This window comes from Anabas testudineus, chromosome 3 (genome assembly GCF_900324465.2).
Source record: "Anabas testudineus chromosome 3, fAnaTes1.2, whole genome shotgun sequence".
NCBI lineage: Eukaryota > Metazoa > Chordata > Actinopteri > Anabantiformes > Anabantidae > Anabas > Anabas testudineus.
In genome coordinates, this window is record NC_046612.1 from 24,243 (window position 1) to 42,406 (window position 18,164).

The 18,164-nt window shown below is 39.7% G+C and overlaps 1 protein-coding gene across 2 annotated transcripts; it reads left to right on the forward strand.

The window, feature by feature from the left end:
* Positions 1–444: 444 nt before the first annotated feature.
* On the forward strand, positions 445–8,447 carry LOC113174000 (GTPase IMAP family member 9-like). 2 transcript variants are annotated; one of them, XM_026377620.1, is made up of 4 exons: positions 445–533; positions 747–851; positions 5,677–6,312; positions 7,280–8,447. In XM_026377620.1, the coding sequence occupies exons 2-4, from the start codon at positions 833–835 to the stop codon at positions 8,086–8,088; spliced, it is 1,464 nt and encodes a 487-aa protein (XP_026233405.1). In that variant the 5' UTR covers positions 445–533; positions 747–832; the 3' UTR covers positions 8,089–8,447. The 2 variants fall into 2 exon arrangements, with proteins under 2 accessions (XP_026233405.1, XP_026233404.1); XM_026377619.1 differs by lacking the exon at positions 5,677–6,312 and having other exon boundaries at positions 7,268–8,447.
* Positions 8,448–18,164: the final 9,717 nt, after the last annotated feature.

Genomic DNA, 18,164 nt, shown 5'->3' on the forward strand with positions numbered 1-18,164 from the left:
GCCCCCAGCTGTAGTTTTCATTATATGAATAATCACCTACAATACAAGTCAATAACTGTTTAAATCATATATTCACATGTGTCACTGACAATGTTAGTTAAAACACTGTTGTTAATATGTCACTAGGTGGCAGTGTAGGATAACAAATGCTTATATATGCTCAAAAAAGAAAAGACATCCACCATGCTGTAGGATACTTTGGATGTGAAGTAAAAGCCACGACAGTTCAGAACTATACAACTGCTTCATTGTTCTTTCCACACCTCCAACAAAGAAACGTTTTTGTCTTTTCTTAACTCAGAGTTGCGTTGAGAGGTTTCCTAAATCACTCTAGGTAAAAGGTTCTACGGACAAAAAGTGTCATTGTCAAGCAGTTTGCAAAACTGTCTGAGGAAACATTCACATTTTGGTTGCATTTAATTGACTTTGCTTCTAAGTGAATGTGGAGCACTTTGAATTGTAGTTGTGTGTAGAAACTGCTACATAAATAAAACCTGATTTGACTTTATTTAAGGTTCATGACAAAGTAACAGGTAATTGTTTTTTTGTTTTTTTTTTACAAGAAATTGCCTTTGAATTTTTTCAAGCATGCTGAGAGAATTGTTGTAAAAACAATTTTTTACATACATATTTACTTGCCCATTTTAACTGTAATTTACAACAGAAACTGGTTGGAGTTCTTTCAGAAAATATTTTAAATATGTGCCATTTCTGGATTGTCTAAATGTATAACATATTTTTACTAGGGAGGAAAATACCAGCACTATATAACTGGTCACGAAACAAGCCATCAGGTGAAAAGACTTCAAACTCAACTCCCTGACAGACTAATATGGCCAGCAAACCTGCTCGTAAGTACATTTAGAAATTCACTGTACACATTTTTTTTAAATAATATTTAGAATAATAAACGTCAGTCTATCTAAAGCTACTCTAAAGTTCAACACACCTATTTAGACGCTGGCAATATTTACTCTTTTTTTTATATCACTTCATCAGATCCTTTGCTTTATATTGTGAAGCAGAACTACTGATTTGCAGAAATACATTTACATGTATGTGAACATAAACAATTGCATTAGCCTATAAAATATTTAAAATAGGTTTATAGTTGTTTTTTTCATTATAGACTGTGCAACTGTTATTTCTCAGACTTCAAAGTTGCATTAATAAAATATGAAGAAAATGTTTGCAATGGCAGTTACAGCAGTGACTGACATGTTTACTGGTAGAGCTGTGAACTTCCTTACCGAAAGTTGCTCTGGGGTTATTTCCATTGACAAGAACCCTGTTGATCCAGTTTGGCTAGATGGGTTGTCACCGACTTAGGACTTTGAAATTACTTTGTTGTTCCCTTTCTTCAGTTAAAGGCTTTCATATTTTAAAATTCCAGTTTTTTCTTTTAAATGAAAAAAAAAATTACTAAATACTTCAGTGTCAACAGTGTGTCTTTTTAAACACAGCATGATTAACAACTTCATTCCATATCAGTGTAACACTCACAAATATTTTTTATTAATTGTACATTCCATGAATATGTGCAAAGTCACAGTGATCAGAAATGTTTTGACGTGTCATTCTGCTTACGATCTGCTGTGAACATTTTCCCCATGAAGCTTCTTTTCTTAAGATTGCGTCAGACATTTCTTCTTGTAGCACTTTCTTTCAAATGTCTTCTCCCTGACTTGTTGTTGCCAAATGACTAAATGTAAATGTAATGATGTTAAGGTGATTTAATCATTATCACATCAAGCAGAAAATTAAGTAGAGAGAAAAACCAGCAATAAAACACCTGTTTAAGTCTTTTCACAGACAGATTGGTCAGCACTAGAAAAAAAAAGCTCTGTTGAGTTTACATTTGAGATCTTGAGTTTCTCAGCTGATTATATGAACTCAATTTCAACAAAGGATTCATGATGGAGTGGGTATTTGGGAATTTCTCACTGTGCAGGTTAGGGTTACTGAAACAAAGTGAGTCTGGGGATATCTGGTGTCGGGGTGGTGAATGACAGTTTATAGAATTGTACAGAGAACAAGAGCCCGAGACAATGGGCAGGTAGGTGAAGACAGAAACACAAGATGTGAATAAGAACATTCAACAGTTGCTCTCCAACTGTGGAGTTGGCAGTTTAATCCCCAGCACCTCCCAGCTCAACCTGTTAAAGTCTTGTGGAGTGAAACACTGAACCTGAAGTTGCTCCCAGTGAGTCAGGCACTTTGCATGGCAGCTATGCCTTCAGTTAGGGTTAGGTGTGTATAGATGAATAAGAAACACTGTAAAATATGGCAATGCTAAAAATATATATATATGTATATGTTGAGTGTCTCCTGTCTCACAATGTTATTCCTAGTAGGAAATTACAGATGTTCAGTCTGTTTCAGTGTTAATAAAAAGTAAACAACTTTTGGTGCAGCTTATAGAGGAAGAAGAGGGCTCAGGTGAAAACAATCAATCAATAACCACTTCAGAAGCCGGAGACTGTGACATTGATTGTCAACAGCACACCTTCATAAAGAAAGGTTAACTAATCTACAAAAAGATTAAATCCACATATCCACAGATACAATTTTAACAGACCTAGAAACTGTGATTGTTCTCCCTACTTACCACTTTCCCTGTACTTGTTGCTGCTTTTTGTACCACCCACTTTACCAACACTGTCACTTTACATCCAAATCATACAGAAAAGACCCTTCTTATCTTCAACTGCTATTCTGAATGGGCCACATTTCAGCCCTCTGGGTTGCAGGCAATCAACCCAACAGTGGCTTGCTAGTGTAGTAGTAAGGTTGCCACCATCCATGCGGGGTTTCAATTCAATTTCAATTCAATTTTATTTGTATAGCGCCAATTTACAACAGAAGTTATCTCAAGGCACTTTGAATCCCGGCTGTGACCTGCCTTAAGTAGGGGTCCTTAGGCAAGACATCCTTATGCTTACCTGTCTTGTACAATGTACCTTGTAAGTCGCTTTAAATAAAAGTGACTGCCAAATGACTAAATGTTAATGCAACAGCTGTCATATACATAAGCCCTTCAGGGCATTTCTGGAATGCACAGATGATAGCTAAAATATGCTTAGATCCCTCTGAACCCCTTGTATATTGAATTGGGGTTTTTCTGTCTAATGGGCACCTGAAGCATGATGTTTTTTTTTTTCTTTATAATAATCATTTACAACAGAAATTACAATTACAACGAAACTTAAAGTTGCACTGAATAATGACGTTGTCCCCTTTTTTAACTTAATGAATTAAAAATGTTTCTGTAACCCAGACACTGAACTGTTGTTCAGTGCTAAGCCATCCCCTCCTCCTCATCCAGGCACAGAAATGAAACACTATAATTCAATTCAATTCAATTCAATTCAATTTTATTTGTATAGCGCCAATTTACAACAGAAGTTATCTCAAGGCACTTTACAGTGTAAGGTTTAAGACCTTACAGAAAATATTTATAGAAAAAATTATAGAGAAAACCCAACAATCCCATTTGAGCAAGCTTTAGGCAACAGTGGAGAGGAAAAACTCCCTTTAGAGGAAGAAACCTCCAGCAGAACCAGGCTCATAGTGGGCGGCCATCTGCCTCGACCGGTTGGGGTGAGTGGAAAGAGAAGAGAGAAAAGAACAGCAGGCAATAAAGACAACAACAAGCATCAAGAACATTGGGCAGATGAACTGGATTGTGGAGATGTACAGCTCCAGGCCGAGGATACCTGCAGAAAAGTACAGAGAGAGGGAGACAGAGAGGAGGAAACACAACTAAAAGAGAGAGAAGACACAAAGTTAATGACATGAAATGGTGGCATTTGCATTGATACAGGAGAAAGGAGAGAGGAGAGGAGTTCAGTTTATCAGTAGAGGTCCCCCAGCAGAATAACCTATATGAGCATAACTAAGAGATGGTTCAGAGTCACCTGATCCATCTCTAACTATAAGCTTTCATAAAAAAGGAAAGTTTTAAGTCTAGTCTTAAATGTAGAGACGGTGTCTGCCTCCCGAACCTGAACTGGGAGCTGGTTCCACAGGAGAGGGGCTTGGTAGCTAAAGGCTCTGCCTCCCATTCTACATTTGGAAACTCAAACATTAGGAACCACAAGTAAACCTGCAGTCTGAGAACGGAGAGTTCTGCTTGGAAGATAAGGAACTATGAGGTCTTTAAGATAAGATGGAGCCTGATTATTAAGGGATTTATAAGTTAGGAGAAGAATTTTAAATTCAATTCTGGATTTAACAGGGAGCCAATGGAGAGAAGCTAACGTTGGAGAAATATGATCTCTCTTGCTAGTTCCAGTCAGAACTCTGGCTGCAGCATTTTGGATTAACTGGAGGCTCTTTAATGAGTTATTGGGACATCCTATTAATAATGAATTACAATAGTCCAGTCTGGAAGTAACAAATGCATGGACTAGTTTTTCAGCCTCACTTTGGGACAGGATGCTCCTAATTTTAGCAATGTTTCTTAGGTGAAAAAAGGCAGTTCTAGAGATTTCTTTGATGTATGAAGTGAAGGAGATATCCTGATCAAAGATAACTCCGAGGTTTCTTACAGTATTACTTGAGGCCAGAACTAAGTCATCAATGGTGAGAATGTGTTTAGACATAGTGTCTCTGAGATTTTTAGGCCCAAACAGTATAACCTCTGTCTTGTCCGGATTTAGGAGAAGGAAATTGGAGGACATCCAGGTCTTTATGTCTTTTAAGCATGCCTGAAGTTTGACTAATTGATTAGTTTCTCCTGGTTTCATAGATAAATATAGCTGGGTATCATCTGCATAACAATGGAAATTTATCGAGTGTTTCCTAATAATATTGCCTAAAGGGGACATATATAAAGTGAAAAGAATCGGTCCAAGCACAGATCCCTGTGGAACTCCATAGCTGACTTTGCTGTGCATGGAAGACTCATCATTAACATGTACAAACTGAAATCTATCCGATAGATACGATTTAAACCACGACCACCACCACTATACACATCTTCACTGCCACCTCGCCACACCCACAACACTACATAAATAATCAATATAAGAGACTGTCATCAAACCACACCCTTCACCATGTGGTAGAATCCTACAATTAGCCCCCACCCCTTCCTCCATTAGGCTGATTAGCTCTCTGGATATCCAACACGTTTGACCTCAGCCTGACACATTTTGTCAAATCTCTGGAGGACATCATGTCTCACGCCACTGCCAAGATGTTCATCTCCTGCTACTTTAAGACCTGTCACCCTCACCTCACATATCACGAAGGTCCTGGAGAGACTGACACTGACCCATTTGAGGCCTCAGGTGGAAACATCTTTAGACCCAGTTCTGCTTTCCCCTAAAGCGATTGAGGAGAAAATTTATTTTAGCACATCAGAAAGTTTAGCAATTAAAAAAACTGACTATTTCCCTGAGTGGGAACATATGTCACCTGGAGTTTCTTCTGTTGTGTGCTGCATGTGTTAACTTTACAAAATGAATGCATATGTAAAAACAGCTAGAGACTACGGGAAGGTACTACCTTTACTTCTTATTGATACATCCTATACCAGCAGAGACTGATCAAGTATTTAATTAATCCCAAACGCAACAGACTAGACACTGTCTTACATTTTGGGGTAATCGTTAGTTAATCATTAAGAGTTTTCCATTTTATAACACCATTAATGTCCTAATTCTCCAACAGAGTTTGAGGCGCCACACCTCAGGATTGTACTTGTTGGGAAAACTGGAGTTGGAAAGAGTGCAGCAGGAAACACCATCTTAGGGAAGAAATTATTCCAATCTAAGATGTCTTCTTCTTCCATGACAACACAGTGTCAAAAGGAAACTGCTGAATTTGGTGGTCAAACAGTAGCTGTGGTTGATACTCCAGGTCTGTTTGACACCACTAAATCCCAAGAGGAGGTGAAGACAGAAATTGCTAAGTGCATGTCATATGCTGCTCCTGGTCCTCACTTGTTTCTGGTTGTGCTCCAGCCAGGCAGATTCACAAAGGAAGAACAAGACACAGTCAAAATCATTCAAATGATTTTTGGAGACAGGGCAGTGCTTTACACAATGGTTTTGTTCACCCATGGGGATGACATAAAAGATGAAGGGGTCTCCATAAACGAACTGATCAATCAAAATAAAGATCTCCAGGATGTCATCAGGCAGTGTCAAGGAGGATATCACGTTTTTGACAACAGAGACAAGGATCAATCTCAGGTCAGAGAGCTGCTGAAGAAGGTCAACACAATGATTCAGAGAAATGGAGGAAGGTTCTACACAAATGAAATGTTACAGCATGCTGAGAAAGCCATAAAAGATGAAACAGAACGTCTTATGAGAGAAAATCCTAATATGGATTTCAAAAAGGCAAGAGAAAAAGCAGAGGGACAGAACTCGTTTATTCAATCAGTTCAGCAGGGAGCTGCCATTGGAGCAGTTGCTGGATTTTTGGGGGGTCCATTGGGAAGTGCAGTGGGAGCTGCAATGGGTGCTATAGTGGGAGCTATTGCTGGTTCAATGAAGAAGAAGTCATGCACTACGCAGTGATATTAAACATTACAAATCAAATGGAGATGAGTGGAATGTTCATGCTAACAGTGTGTAATTTTTACTAAATTTTCCTGTTTGTTCACAGAATGTATGTTTACTAACAGGTAGTTTTCTGATCGTATTAAAGAACAGGAGCATTCTACTTTGACCGGAGTCACTAACTGTGTTCTAAAAGAGATTTTATTTAGTTCTTATTCCCAACCAAAATCTGTCATCTGAAATCTTTACAAGAGTCCGAACACCCTACAATGTGTTTGTTGAGTGGTCATTGTGAATGAGAATGAGAAAAAAAAAGTCTGAGACTAAAAAATAAAGCTTCTTGGTTTGTGCTGTCAGAGGAACCTTTGGAAAGAAAACACTTTGAAGACTGGAATTGACAATGCAATCAAATGGTTTTGTGTTGACAACTGTGACATTTTGACTGATACAGCCCATGTAATATATCTGAGTTCTAAAATGTCAATAAATGTAAATATGTTAAACAATCATTGTATTTAGAACTTTATTGTAGAACACCTTTATTTCAATAAAATTTTATTTAAGTAGCTAATGCAAATTTATGACTGCCAAAAAACTTAGACAGTTAGACAGTAAAAAAAAAAAAAAACTTTAAAATTTTGCTTGTGAAGTCGAATGGTTGTGTTTTCACTTGATAATATCAGTGCGTGGGATCACTGATGATCAGAGAGTATTTTGCAGACTGTCCCATTTCTAATAGACTATGTTGTTTTCAGGCTCTGACAACTCTGATCTGAGAGTGGTGCTCGTGGGTCAGGAGAGAACGGGCAAGAGTTCAGCAGGAAACACCATCCTGGGAAAGAAGCTGTTTAACTGCAGGCTAAGTTCCAGACCTGTGACACTGAAAAGTGAGAAGAGAGAAGATGATGTTCTGGGTCTCAGAGTCTGTGCTGTGGACACCCCCGGACTCTTCAGCACACAGCTGTCTGAACAGCAAGTGAAAGCAGAGCTGCTAAAAGCTTTAGAACTAAGCAGTCCAGGTCCTCACGTCTTCCTCCTCACCATCCAGCTCGGAAGATTCACTGAAATAGAACAGAAAGGGCCAGAGACTCTGGAGAAGATGCTGAGTGCCGACATCTGTAAATACATCATAGTCCTGTTCACCTATGGAGATCGAGTGGAGAACACTGATATGGATCAGTTCATTAGAGAGGATGAGAATCTGCAGCAGCTGCTGAGGAAATGTAGTGGTCTGTGGCATGTGTTCAACGACAAGGAAATGGAAAACAGAGATCAGGTTAAAGAGCTGTTTGACAAAATAGAATCACTCTCCAAAGGAGGACGGTCGTTTTATGAGAGAAGATCCTCTGTGACAGTGCAGTCTTTGTTGAATTCAGTGTCAGAACCTCTGAAACAGCTTTTCAGTGGTTCACCTCAAAACTCAGCAACCAATGGATCATCTCAGAGAAGAACAGATAAGGAGATTGAGAGAACACTGGAGAAAGAGGGAGAGGAAGGCAAGAAAAAGAAACATAGAGAGAGAGGGAGAGATGGAGACCGAGGACAGGGAAAGGATGTCAGACAAACACAATTGTAAAAATGAGGAGGAGAAAAGGGAAGGAAAAGGAGAGGTAACATTTTAGATCTGATCATTTGTGCTTTATGTGTTGTTAGTAGTACTAACCTCTGACCAGTAATATCTTATAAAGTTGTTCATGACACACACAAATAAAGTAATATTTGCTTTTTTTCTGGATTTCATGAATGAACATTCAATTGTGTCTCTGTGGTTGCAGTGTAAAGGTTGAAGAGTAGCTATAGCACTAAATATTTGCTCTAAAATTGAGAAGAACAGACAGTTCTTAAAAGTTGATAGTTGTCAAACTTAAAAAAGTTCACAAATATATAAAAGTTGACAAAAAATAAAAATGATGGACAGAGATGAGGCCAAAAATATGACAGAAAAAGCAGTAAGAAAGGAAAAAAGGCAATCTTAAAAAGAAGGTGAAATGAAAAAGGCATAGGCCAGTGAAAAACAAGAAGTAAATGATGGAGAAACAAAAATGACAGAACAGCAATTTTGATGTTTCACATGCTTTTAGTTAGATATTGGAGGCTCAGCCAACTAACTAACTGGAGTTAGTTCCTAACTGGACTTCAGGACATTAACTGCTATACTGGACTGCCTGCTGTCTAACACATAGCATGTAATCACCCATATGAGGATGGGTTCCCTGTTGAGTCTGGTTCATCTCAAGGTTTCTTCCTGTTGCCTTCTCAGGGAGTTTTTCCTTGCCACCGTCACCCTCGGCTTGCTCATGAGCAATCTGATTATGATTCATACACATTCACTGTTCATGTACTGTTCTTTGGTTGTGTAAAGCTGCTTTGTGACAATGTCAATTGTAAAAAGCGCTATACAAATAAATTGAATTGAATTGAATGTTAGTTTGTAAATCTAATGTACTTTACACTGTCATATACTATGACTATAAAAACTGAACTCTTAAGCATCTTCCTTTGCACTGTGAAAAAAAAAACTTTTCTGCTCTCTTGTACTTACATCTCATGAAACACAAACACTTCTTTAATAGCACTTTGCTTTGATGTTTTTCTCCTTGACTTATATTTTTTTATCTTGTTCCTCACTTGTAAGTCGCTTTGGATCAAAGCGTCTGACAAATGACTAAATGTAAATGTAAATATACTATAATTTTTTATTTTAACTGGTAAATAGTATAGGAGGGTTAATAAGGAACCAAAGCAAATAAAAAGCTGAGTCATGTTTAGGCATGACTTGAGGGGTGGGTGGGGATAGTCAAGCCATCACCTGCAGTCATAACAGGTTAGGGTTAACCCTAACGTATAATGGATAAGGAGAGAGACAGATATGCTCTGTTAGTAAACAGAGACACATGCACATGTGCGCCTCATTAAAGGTAAATGTGACAAGAAACAAAATATACACTGCTCAAAAAAATAAAGGGAACATTTTAAAACACAATATAACTCCAAGTCAATCACACTTCTGTGTAATCAAACTGCCCACTTTAGGAAGACTGATTGACAATCAATTTCACATGCTGTTGTGCAAATGGAATAGACAACAGGTGGAAATTATAGGCAATTAGCAAGACACCCCCAATAAAGGTGTGGTTCTGTAGGTAGTGACCACAGACCACTTCTCAGTTCCTATGCTTTCTGGCTGATGTTTTGGTCACTTTTGAATGCTAGCGGTGCTTTCACTCTAGTGGTAGCATGTAGTGGTGGGCAAATGAAGCCTCATGAAGCTCTGAAGCTTTCCTAACAATTGTGTCGAAAAAGGTTCAAAGTTTCAAGGCCTCAGTGACGGTGACATCTGGTGGACAACTGAAGCCATACTAACCTCTAAAGGGCACAACTGAAGCACTGGCACTGTTGCAATCCCATGACAGCAATAAAAGTTCAGAAAAGTCTATGTGGTCATTCAAGTATTTTGTTCATTCATACCAAATAATGATTATATAGTCATTACAATAAATATGCAGATGCTCTCTCCCATACTCTAAAACACATTTGAGATTAACCCAAAGAATCAATGCAAATTATAGTTAGGGTTAAATGTTGGTTAAGGGTTTATTACCCCTAACAGCATTAGAGATCCTTCCTACTTTGCAAATGATCAGTGTTTGAATCCAGAAACGTATCATTTTTTGTGTTTTTGTCGAACACAAAAAATGTAACATTTTTAAAGGAAAACCTTTAAAGATAATGGTTTGTCAGTTGAGGACTTGTATGGTTGATTTGGAATGATTATTTACAGAAGCAGACAAATTGTCTTTACAGGTTTTTATTGAGAAATAAGATTCTTTCCACTGTCGCAGGCTTCAGTCGGCTCCTCTTCAGGCTGACCAGCTCCCCAGCTTTAGAGAATATCCTTTCGCAGGGAACAGATGATGCTGGAATGGACAGATACAGTACCTGCATGCAAGTTTCCACAGCGTGGGATATAAAGTCTTTCGTGCCATCCAGTACTTCAGGGGATCCTCTGCTCTTGTCAGAATTTGTTCTTTCAAATACCTATGACACAGACAGTAAGACGATGAATGACTAAAACAACTGATGTTTCAACAAAAATCAACGTGCATACCTTTGGATCTCCACTGCAGCGCTGGCAGATACACTGCTGGTGCGGTGCTGAGACTCCACATAGTTGTCCAGTAAGGCCCACAAGTTGTACCTTTCTTCACCAGCACTGGCAGATGGTGTTGCAGTCCCCAGTGGCACATCTTCTGCTCGGTAAGACTGGCACACTCTTGTGTCAGTCTTTTTACAGCAGCCTGGGCATTGCTTTGATTAGTAAAGCCAGCCTGTTTAAACCGTGGATCCAAGATGGTGGCCACAGACAAGGAGTTCACCTTTTCCAGGCCGCTGAATTTGTCATTCAAATTGTTTTTCAAATGGTTGGCAAGTGTGGCTCCAATACAAGGAGCCATTTGAGCACATTCGGCAGAAATTACATGTCTCAGCATTTTGGCTATAGGAATTGCCTTTGACCCCGACACTTTCCTTTCCTCAGAAAGCTCAACAGTTGCCTGATAGAATGGCCTTAAAACTGTCAGGCACTGGTTGATTGCTGCATAGCCATCAGCACTGAAAGGCACTATGTCAGTGTTCAGTGATGCAAGGGCTGCCCCTAACGGTTCTCTCTGCTCATAAAGCCTATGGAGCATGGCATAGGTGCTGTTCCATCTGGTTTCGACCTCTTGAACAAGCTTTTTTTTGGGGGCATGCCCATATTAGCTTGAATAGAGCACTTCTCCTTTGCTTTTGAACTGGACTTGAAGTGTGCCACTATTTTGCGGGCCCTACTGCGCATGTTTTCCAGTTCAGGAGTGATTTTTTGACAATAAGAATAAGCATGTGGGCAAAGAATGATGAATATGTCTAACATTTAACTGAGTAACACTTGCCACAATGTTATGAGCTCCATCAGTGACCATCCCACAGACCTTGTCAGTGATTCCCCACTCTATCATCAAATTTGCAATTGCATCTGAAATATTAGCTGCTGTGTGGGTCAAAGGAAAATACTGAACACCTAAAAGCACAATAGCCAGATCTAGGCTGTCTGACACATAATGACAAGTGACACCAAGGGTTAGGGTTAGGGTTATGAGTTATGATGGGTCCAGGATTTTAATGAAATTGTGGAATCCCTCATCCGCAACGATAGAAAAAGGCTGACCATCTTTGACTATCATGTCCACCAAGGCCATATCCAGCTTCTGTTTTCTAGACACTGTGTGGAAGAAAGGTTGCTATATGAACATGATACACAACATCTGAAATAAATAGACACATACATATATACAGTATATATACTGTAGCGAGCCAGAGGTGGGGCACATTGTTCTTGTGGTGTTTGATGTCCAGTTGCTGCTGTTATGTGTTTTGTGGGAGAGGGATTAGGGGACCCGGGAGAAAGAGGCGAGAGATTCAATGATTCCGGGGGTGACTGAAAACTGCACTGAGTCCTATTGTCACTGTCTGTTCTTTTATTATAAAAATAAAAGAGTTGTTCACTCAGAGGCTCGTCACAATACATTTATATTTAGCTTCCTGTCTGGATTTCCAGTGTTGACAGGGTCACTCGTTTGCTGGGTATGATTGTCATCATGCCTTGCAGTGTCGCAGCATGGATGATGTGTTGTTGCTGTAAGACAACTCTTGTGTGCAGAGCAAACACCTCACTAACAAGCAATTGTAATTTTGAGACCCATTTGCAAATTACAAAATACAATTCAATTATAGAATTATACAATGTAAACTGTATTACACCTTATCTGGTGGTATGAGATCTAAAATGGTCCCAAACTTTGGAACGTCTCTTATTAGTGGTACTCGCCATGAAACTTGCCAAAATGATTTCACTCTCCAAATCTCTGTCTCCTCACAACCTCATTTTGAAGCATAATGATGCATCTTATATAGCTGGTATAGCACCAAATCACTCAAATCTGTAACACCTGACAAGCTGTCACTGGCTCAGAATGCATTGAAACTCCATGAGCCAAAGACACTGAAAGACTCTGAGCCAATAAAAAGTTTCGAAACATTTTGAAGGAACGAGGCACGAAACGAAACGGCGATGACGTTCGAAGCTTCAAGTGTCATGTGACACTGGTGTTTCGGTACAAGCTCAGATACAGCGATTCGAATCATTGCGCTTCAGGAAGAGTGACACAAGCTCCGAAGCCTCGGTATCATTTGCCCATCACTAGTAGCATGAGACGGAATCTACAACCCACACAAGTGGCTAAGGTAGTGCAGCTCATCCAGGTTGGCACATCAATGCGAGCTGTGGCAAGAAGGTTTGCTGTGTCTGTCAGCATAGTGTCCAGAGCATGGAGGTGCTACCAGGAGACAGGCCAGTACATCAGGAGATGTGGAGGAGGCCATAGGAGAGCAATAACCCAGCAGCAGGACTGCTACCTCTGCCTTTGTGCAAGAAGGAACACTGCCAGAGCCCTGCAAAATGACCTCCAGCAGGACAACAAATGTGCATGTGTCTGCTCAAACGGTCAGAAACAGACTCCATGAGGGTGGTATGAGGGCCCAACGTCCACAGGTGGGGGTTGTGCTTACAACCCAACACCGTGCAGGATGTTTGGCATTTGCCAGAGAACACCAAGATTGGCAAATTCGCCACTGGCGCCCTGTGCTCTTCACAGATGAAAGCAGGTTCACACTGAGCATGTGACAGTCTGGAGACGCCGTGGAGAATGTTCTGCTGCCTGCAAAATCCTCCAGAATGACTGGTTTGGCAGTGGGTCAGTAATTGTGTGGGGTGGCATTTCTTTGGAGGGCCGCACAGCCCTCCATGTGCTCGCTAGAGGTAGCCTGACTGCCATCAGGTACCAAGATAAAATCCTCAGACCCCTTGTGAGACCATATGCCGGTGCGGTTAGCCTTGGGTTCCTCCTAATGCAAGACAATGCTAGACCTCATGTGGCTGGAGTGTGTCAGCAGTTCCTGTAAGACGAAGGCATTGATGCTATGGACTGGCTACCTGTTCCCCAGACCTGAATCCAATTAAGCACATCTTGGACATCATGTCTCGCTCCATCCACCAACACCACGTTGCACCACAGACTGTCCAGGAGTTGGCAGATGCTTTAATCCAGGTCTGGGAGGAGATCCCTTCAGGAGACCACCGCCACCTCATCAGGAGCATGCCCAGGCGTTGTAGGGATGTCATACAGGCACGTAGAGGCCACACACACCATTGAGCCTCATTTTGACTTGTTTTAAGGATATTAAATCAAAGTTGGATCAGCCTGTAGTGTGTTTTTCCACTTCAATTTTGAGTGTGAATCCAAATCGAGAACATCCAGGAAAATTATGGAGCAGATACTCAACAATGAGTCTAAACAAACTGGTATGTCACCACCTAAACAGGGCAGACAAAAGTAATTACAATAGAAAAAAACTCAACAAGTTGAAGAGGAAAACAGGCAATACCTTTACAAAGATTAGCATTGACTGAAGCTCAGTGTGCTTTGGGTGCTGACTGAACAACCTAGTAAGACAAATAAGGGAGATTTGCTTGTAAGTTGGTTGTGATTGCTGGGAATGAGATACAGGTGGGTGTGGGGGTGAAGTTGAGTGCAAAATGGAAACTAGTGAAAGTGGAGAGTAAATTATCTCTCCATAGAATTTCAATTATAAGCTTATTGATCAACCCCAGACCTAAACATAGTTTTAATTAAAATTAAAATTGTCACACAATGTGTGTCTGGTTTGTTTCATATGCTTGATACTGTACTTGGAAATGGAATGTACTTGATACTTTTTCAACAAAATTTGTGCCAGGGTGTCTTCAGAATATAATGTAAGGTGCATGTTATTTAGCTAACATAATTTACCTGGCAGTATTTCCAACATGTCATGACACTTAACTTATCTTATTCACACTAGGTCACAAAAGGCAGCAGAGTCTGCTTTCATTCTGATAATTAAAAGATGACATGTTATGTTAAGCTGCTTGACATTTTTTCACATGGTACATGGGTCCCGACCGCAGCAGCCCGGGCTTCCGGTCGGCAGGTTGATCTCCTCTTGATTATGGATGTGTGTATATGTGTGCATACAGGCGTGGGTCTGTGGATGTGCAGGTGTATGTGGGAGTGTGTCTGAGTGAATGTGTGCATGTATGTCTGCCTGTGTGGCACACTGGTGGAGGGTTAGCGTGTGGACGTTCGTGGGTTGTTGGTCCTGGTCTGGCTCTGGACGCACTCTCCTTCTGCTCCATGGGTGGTCTCCTCCTCTTCCTCCTGCTGGTAACCTCGCCCCGTGTGTGGCGGATCCGCTGTGGTCCCTGGGGCAGTGTGGCTGGGTTGGGCTTTGCTTCGTTCGTGCTGGGGTAGTGGTATGGGTGTACTCTGTCCCCTTCTTGGGTTCGGTCCTGCGTTGGGGTGGGTGCGTGTCCCATATCCTGGAACTGATATGGGATGGTGGCCATGTCCCACTTATCATCTTGGTGGAAGTCACTGGCAGACCTCGGGGGCATGTTCACATGCACACATCACAATCATGAATCACCATTGTGGTGGCTGCTGTCACGCTGCTGAACGTGATATTGGGATGTGGTATATTTGTGCTTGAACTTGTTGGTATACAGTATATTGTATGTTTGCACTGTGCTTTGCTTACTGTTGCTATTATCTCTGTTATTACTGTAACTATCATTATTAATCTTATTACTGCTGTGTTTGCTATGATGACTCTGTATTGAATTATTATGTTTTGTTGTTATTGCTAGTTGTACTCTTTTTAGCTAGGTGTCTCTTTGTCTCTATCTATCCCCCCCACCCCCTTCCTTCTTTCTCTCTGTCCCCTTTTAACCTGTCCCATCCTGAAGCTGGCAAAATATATGCATGCTGGACCATAGTAAAATAAATACAGGTCACCAATCAAGAGGAGTAAACTACACCCTATTTACACTTGGATGGGTTTGACGTTTTTTTTCTGTTATTGTGAAAATTCTTCATCAGTACAAAACTGACCTAAAGTCTGAGACTAAAGCTTGTAAAATCCACTTAACAATTCCTTTAATTTCTCATTGTGAATGAAGATAATAATAAAATTAAGTATCTACCATCACCAAGTTTTTTTGTAGACAGTGAATACTTGAGAGAAACCCATTGTATGACCCCACTGCCCGTCCTAACATTGTGTTCAGTAATTAACAACTGAGTCATATCAACCTCTTGAATATATTGTTGAGAGGCTGCAATAACTTACTGATTAAAAACTATGTTTTTAGTTACTTTATTGTTGTTTTTATATGTAATTCTCTATTTGCACCTTAACCATTTCTGCTAACCAATGAAATTCCATGTTGTGGGATCAATAAAACCCAAAACCCTAAACATCTGTCTTTGCTGTCCTCTATTCTCAGGTGTGTGGGTTTAAATTTACAAAATTTATAAATTTATAAACTGTTACTGTACATCTAATACTGCAATTACTAAGTTGCCCATTGCCATCCTGCTGCTACAAGTACTATGTATTTGTCTAAAACAGTAAGATCTTGTGATAATGCTGTAATTTTTCCTTGGGCGAGTAGCACTTGAGTTTGTTAACCCTTTAGAATCTTCTGTATTGCTGCATTAAAATGATCTAACACATGATCACTTTTACACATCCTAAAACTAGATAAAGGGAACACAACTAAATCAATAGAAAAAAAGAAGTGATCCAGACTTAAATATTTGTCTGGCAAAATTATGTTAACCCCTTTGGTTAATTTCCCTTAAATTAATTAATTAATTTGAGTGGTAGAAATTAGAGTGAGGAGTTTCAACAGGATGACAAGTGCTTTTTGTTGTTTGCTGCATTGCATCCAGACTGCTTAGAACAGTGCATTGCTATATACACTCATCTATATGCATACAGTAGCAAATATTCTTGTTCTATTATCATTTTAAACAGGCTTGCATAATTACAATTTTATAGTTTGGTTTTCTTTACAATGGTGTCATAGAATGAAATAGTTTTTAGACTATTAATGGCAATAAAAATAATTACAAAAATGTTTGGTCAATCTATTTATGATGCATTTGTGTTGTTTTAATGTGTCTAATGTAGCATCACAGAACTGTGCTATGATGCAAAACTAAACTTAAATCAAAAATAAATTATTAAGTGAAAAACTAAAATTAAGGTCAAGATGCCCAGAAATCTGACCTCTCCCATGTGACAGGATAAATAAGTTCTAACGTGTCTGATGCAGCTACATATAGAACAGGTTTGTGTGATTATTTTGTTGCATTCGTTTATAATTCATACCTGGTTTAATGAAGGTAAATACAGGTTCTATAAGTTGAAACATGGCAACTTAGTTTTTATTAGGTCAAAATGTTTCACTACTCATCAAGTAGCTTCTTCAGTATGAATATAGTTGGTTAGAGACCACACATTTATCCTCCAGGTTTGGTTTCCCTCCACCTCTGGCCTGAATAGGCTCATTAGGTGAGGCAATGGAAGGGGAGGAAAATATGTAATAGTCACACCTCTCATAGCCCCTCTTACTCCCTAAAGTGGGTCGTTAGGTGTGTCCAACCTTGTGCAGGTGTGAACTGGTCCTGATCTTTCTAGGGATGGATGAAAGGGCAGGATGATAAATAGGAGACAGGTTGTGTCTAAGGCCTCCACCTCTGCTGAGGGAGGGGGTGTTGATTTGCACATGCAAGGCTTCCCTCACCCCTCTCTTAAACCACTTGTCGTCTTTTTCCAACATGTGAACGTCATTGCCCTCAAATGAGTGTCCTTTGATCCCATCTGTGAAAAATTGTAGTGGCAGTGTAATGTGGACCTGCTTTTCTGCCTCTGGTCCAGGACAACTCGCCATCATTGATGAAGCTGTAAATTCTGGTTGTATAAACTAATTCTACAGTAAAATATGATAGTATCATCTGTGAACTCAAGCTTAGTAGAATGTGGATCATGCTGCAAGACAACAAACCTAAACACACAATCTGTTCTACCAAAGAACAGTTAAAGAAGAAATGTAACAATGTGGAACGGCTGAGTGAAAGTCCTGACCTTAATCCTATACATATGCTGTGGAAGGACCTGAAGCAGAGAGATTATGCAGGAAGCCAAAAAAAGTTAAGAGTTAAAGCTATTCTGTAGAAGTGGGCTAAAATCTCTGCAAGACGATGTGTAGGGCTAATTAACGATCACAGAAAATGATTAGTTTAAGTTCTTGCTGCTAAAGAGAGTCACAGCAGTTACTGAAGGAAGAGGTTCACATACTTTTGCCACACACTAAATTAGATAATTTTTCACAACAAATATATTAAGTGTGATGTTGTTGTCTCATGTATTTAACTGGGTTTTATGAGTATAATTCTAAATGTTTCACAAACTTTTACGCACTAGTTTAAAAACAACAAAAAGTGCAGCTCAATATAAAAACATACACAATGTGAATCAGTTTTTTAACAAGAACAGAAAGTACATTCTGCTTTTCTAAAAACTTCAGAAAGAACCTGTTTAAAATCACAGTGACATATACTGTGTGTGTCTGTTGACACAAGGTAAAGGCTGTAATGTCAACATAGCTTCTTTAGTCAGATCCAGATATATTTTAACAGTCCCACTTTTTTGTAATATACCACTATCAGG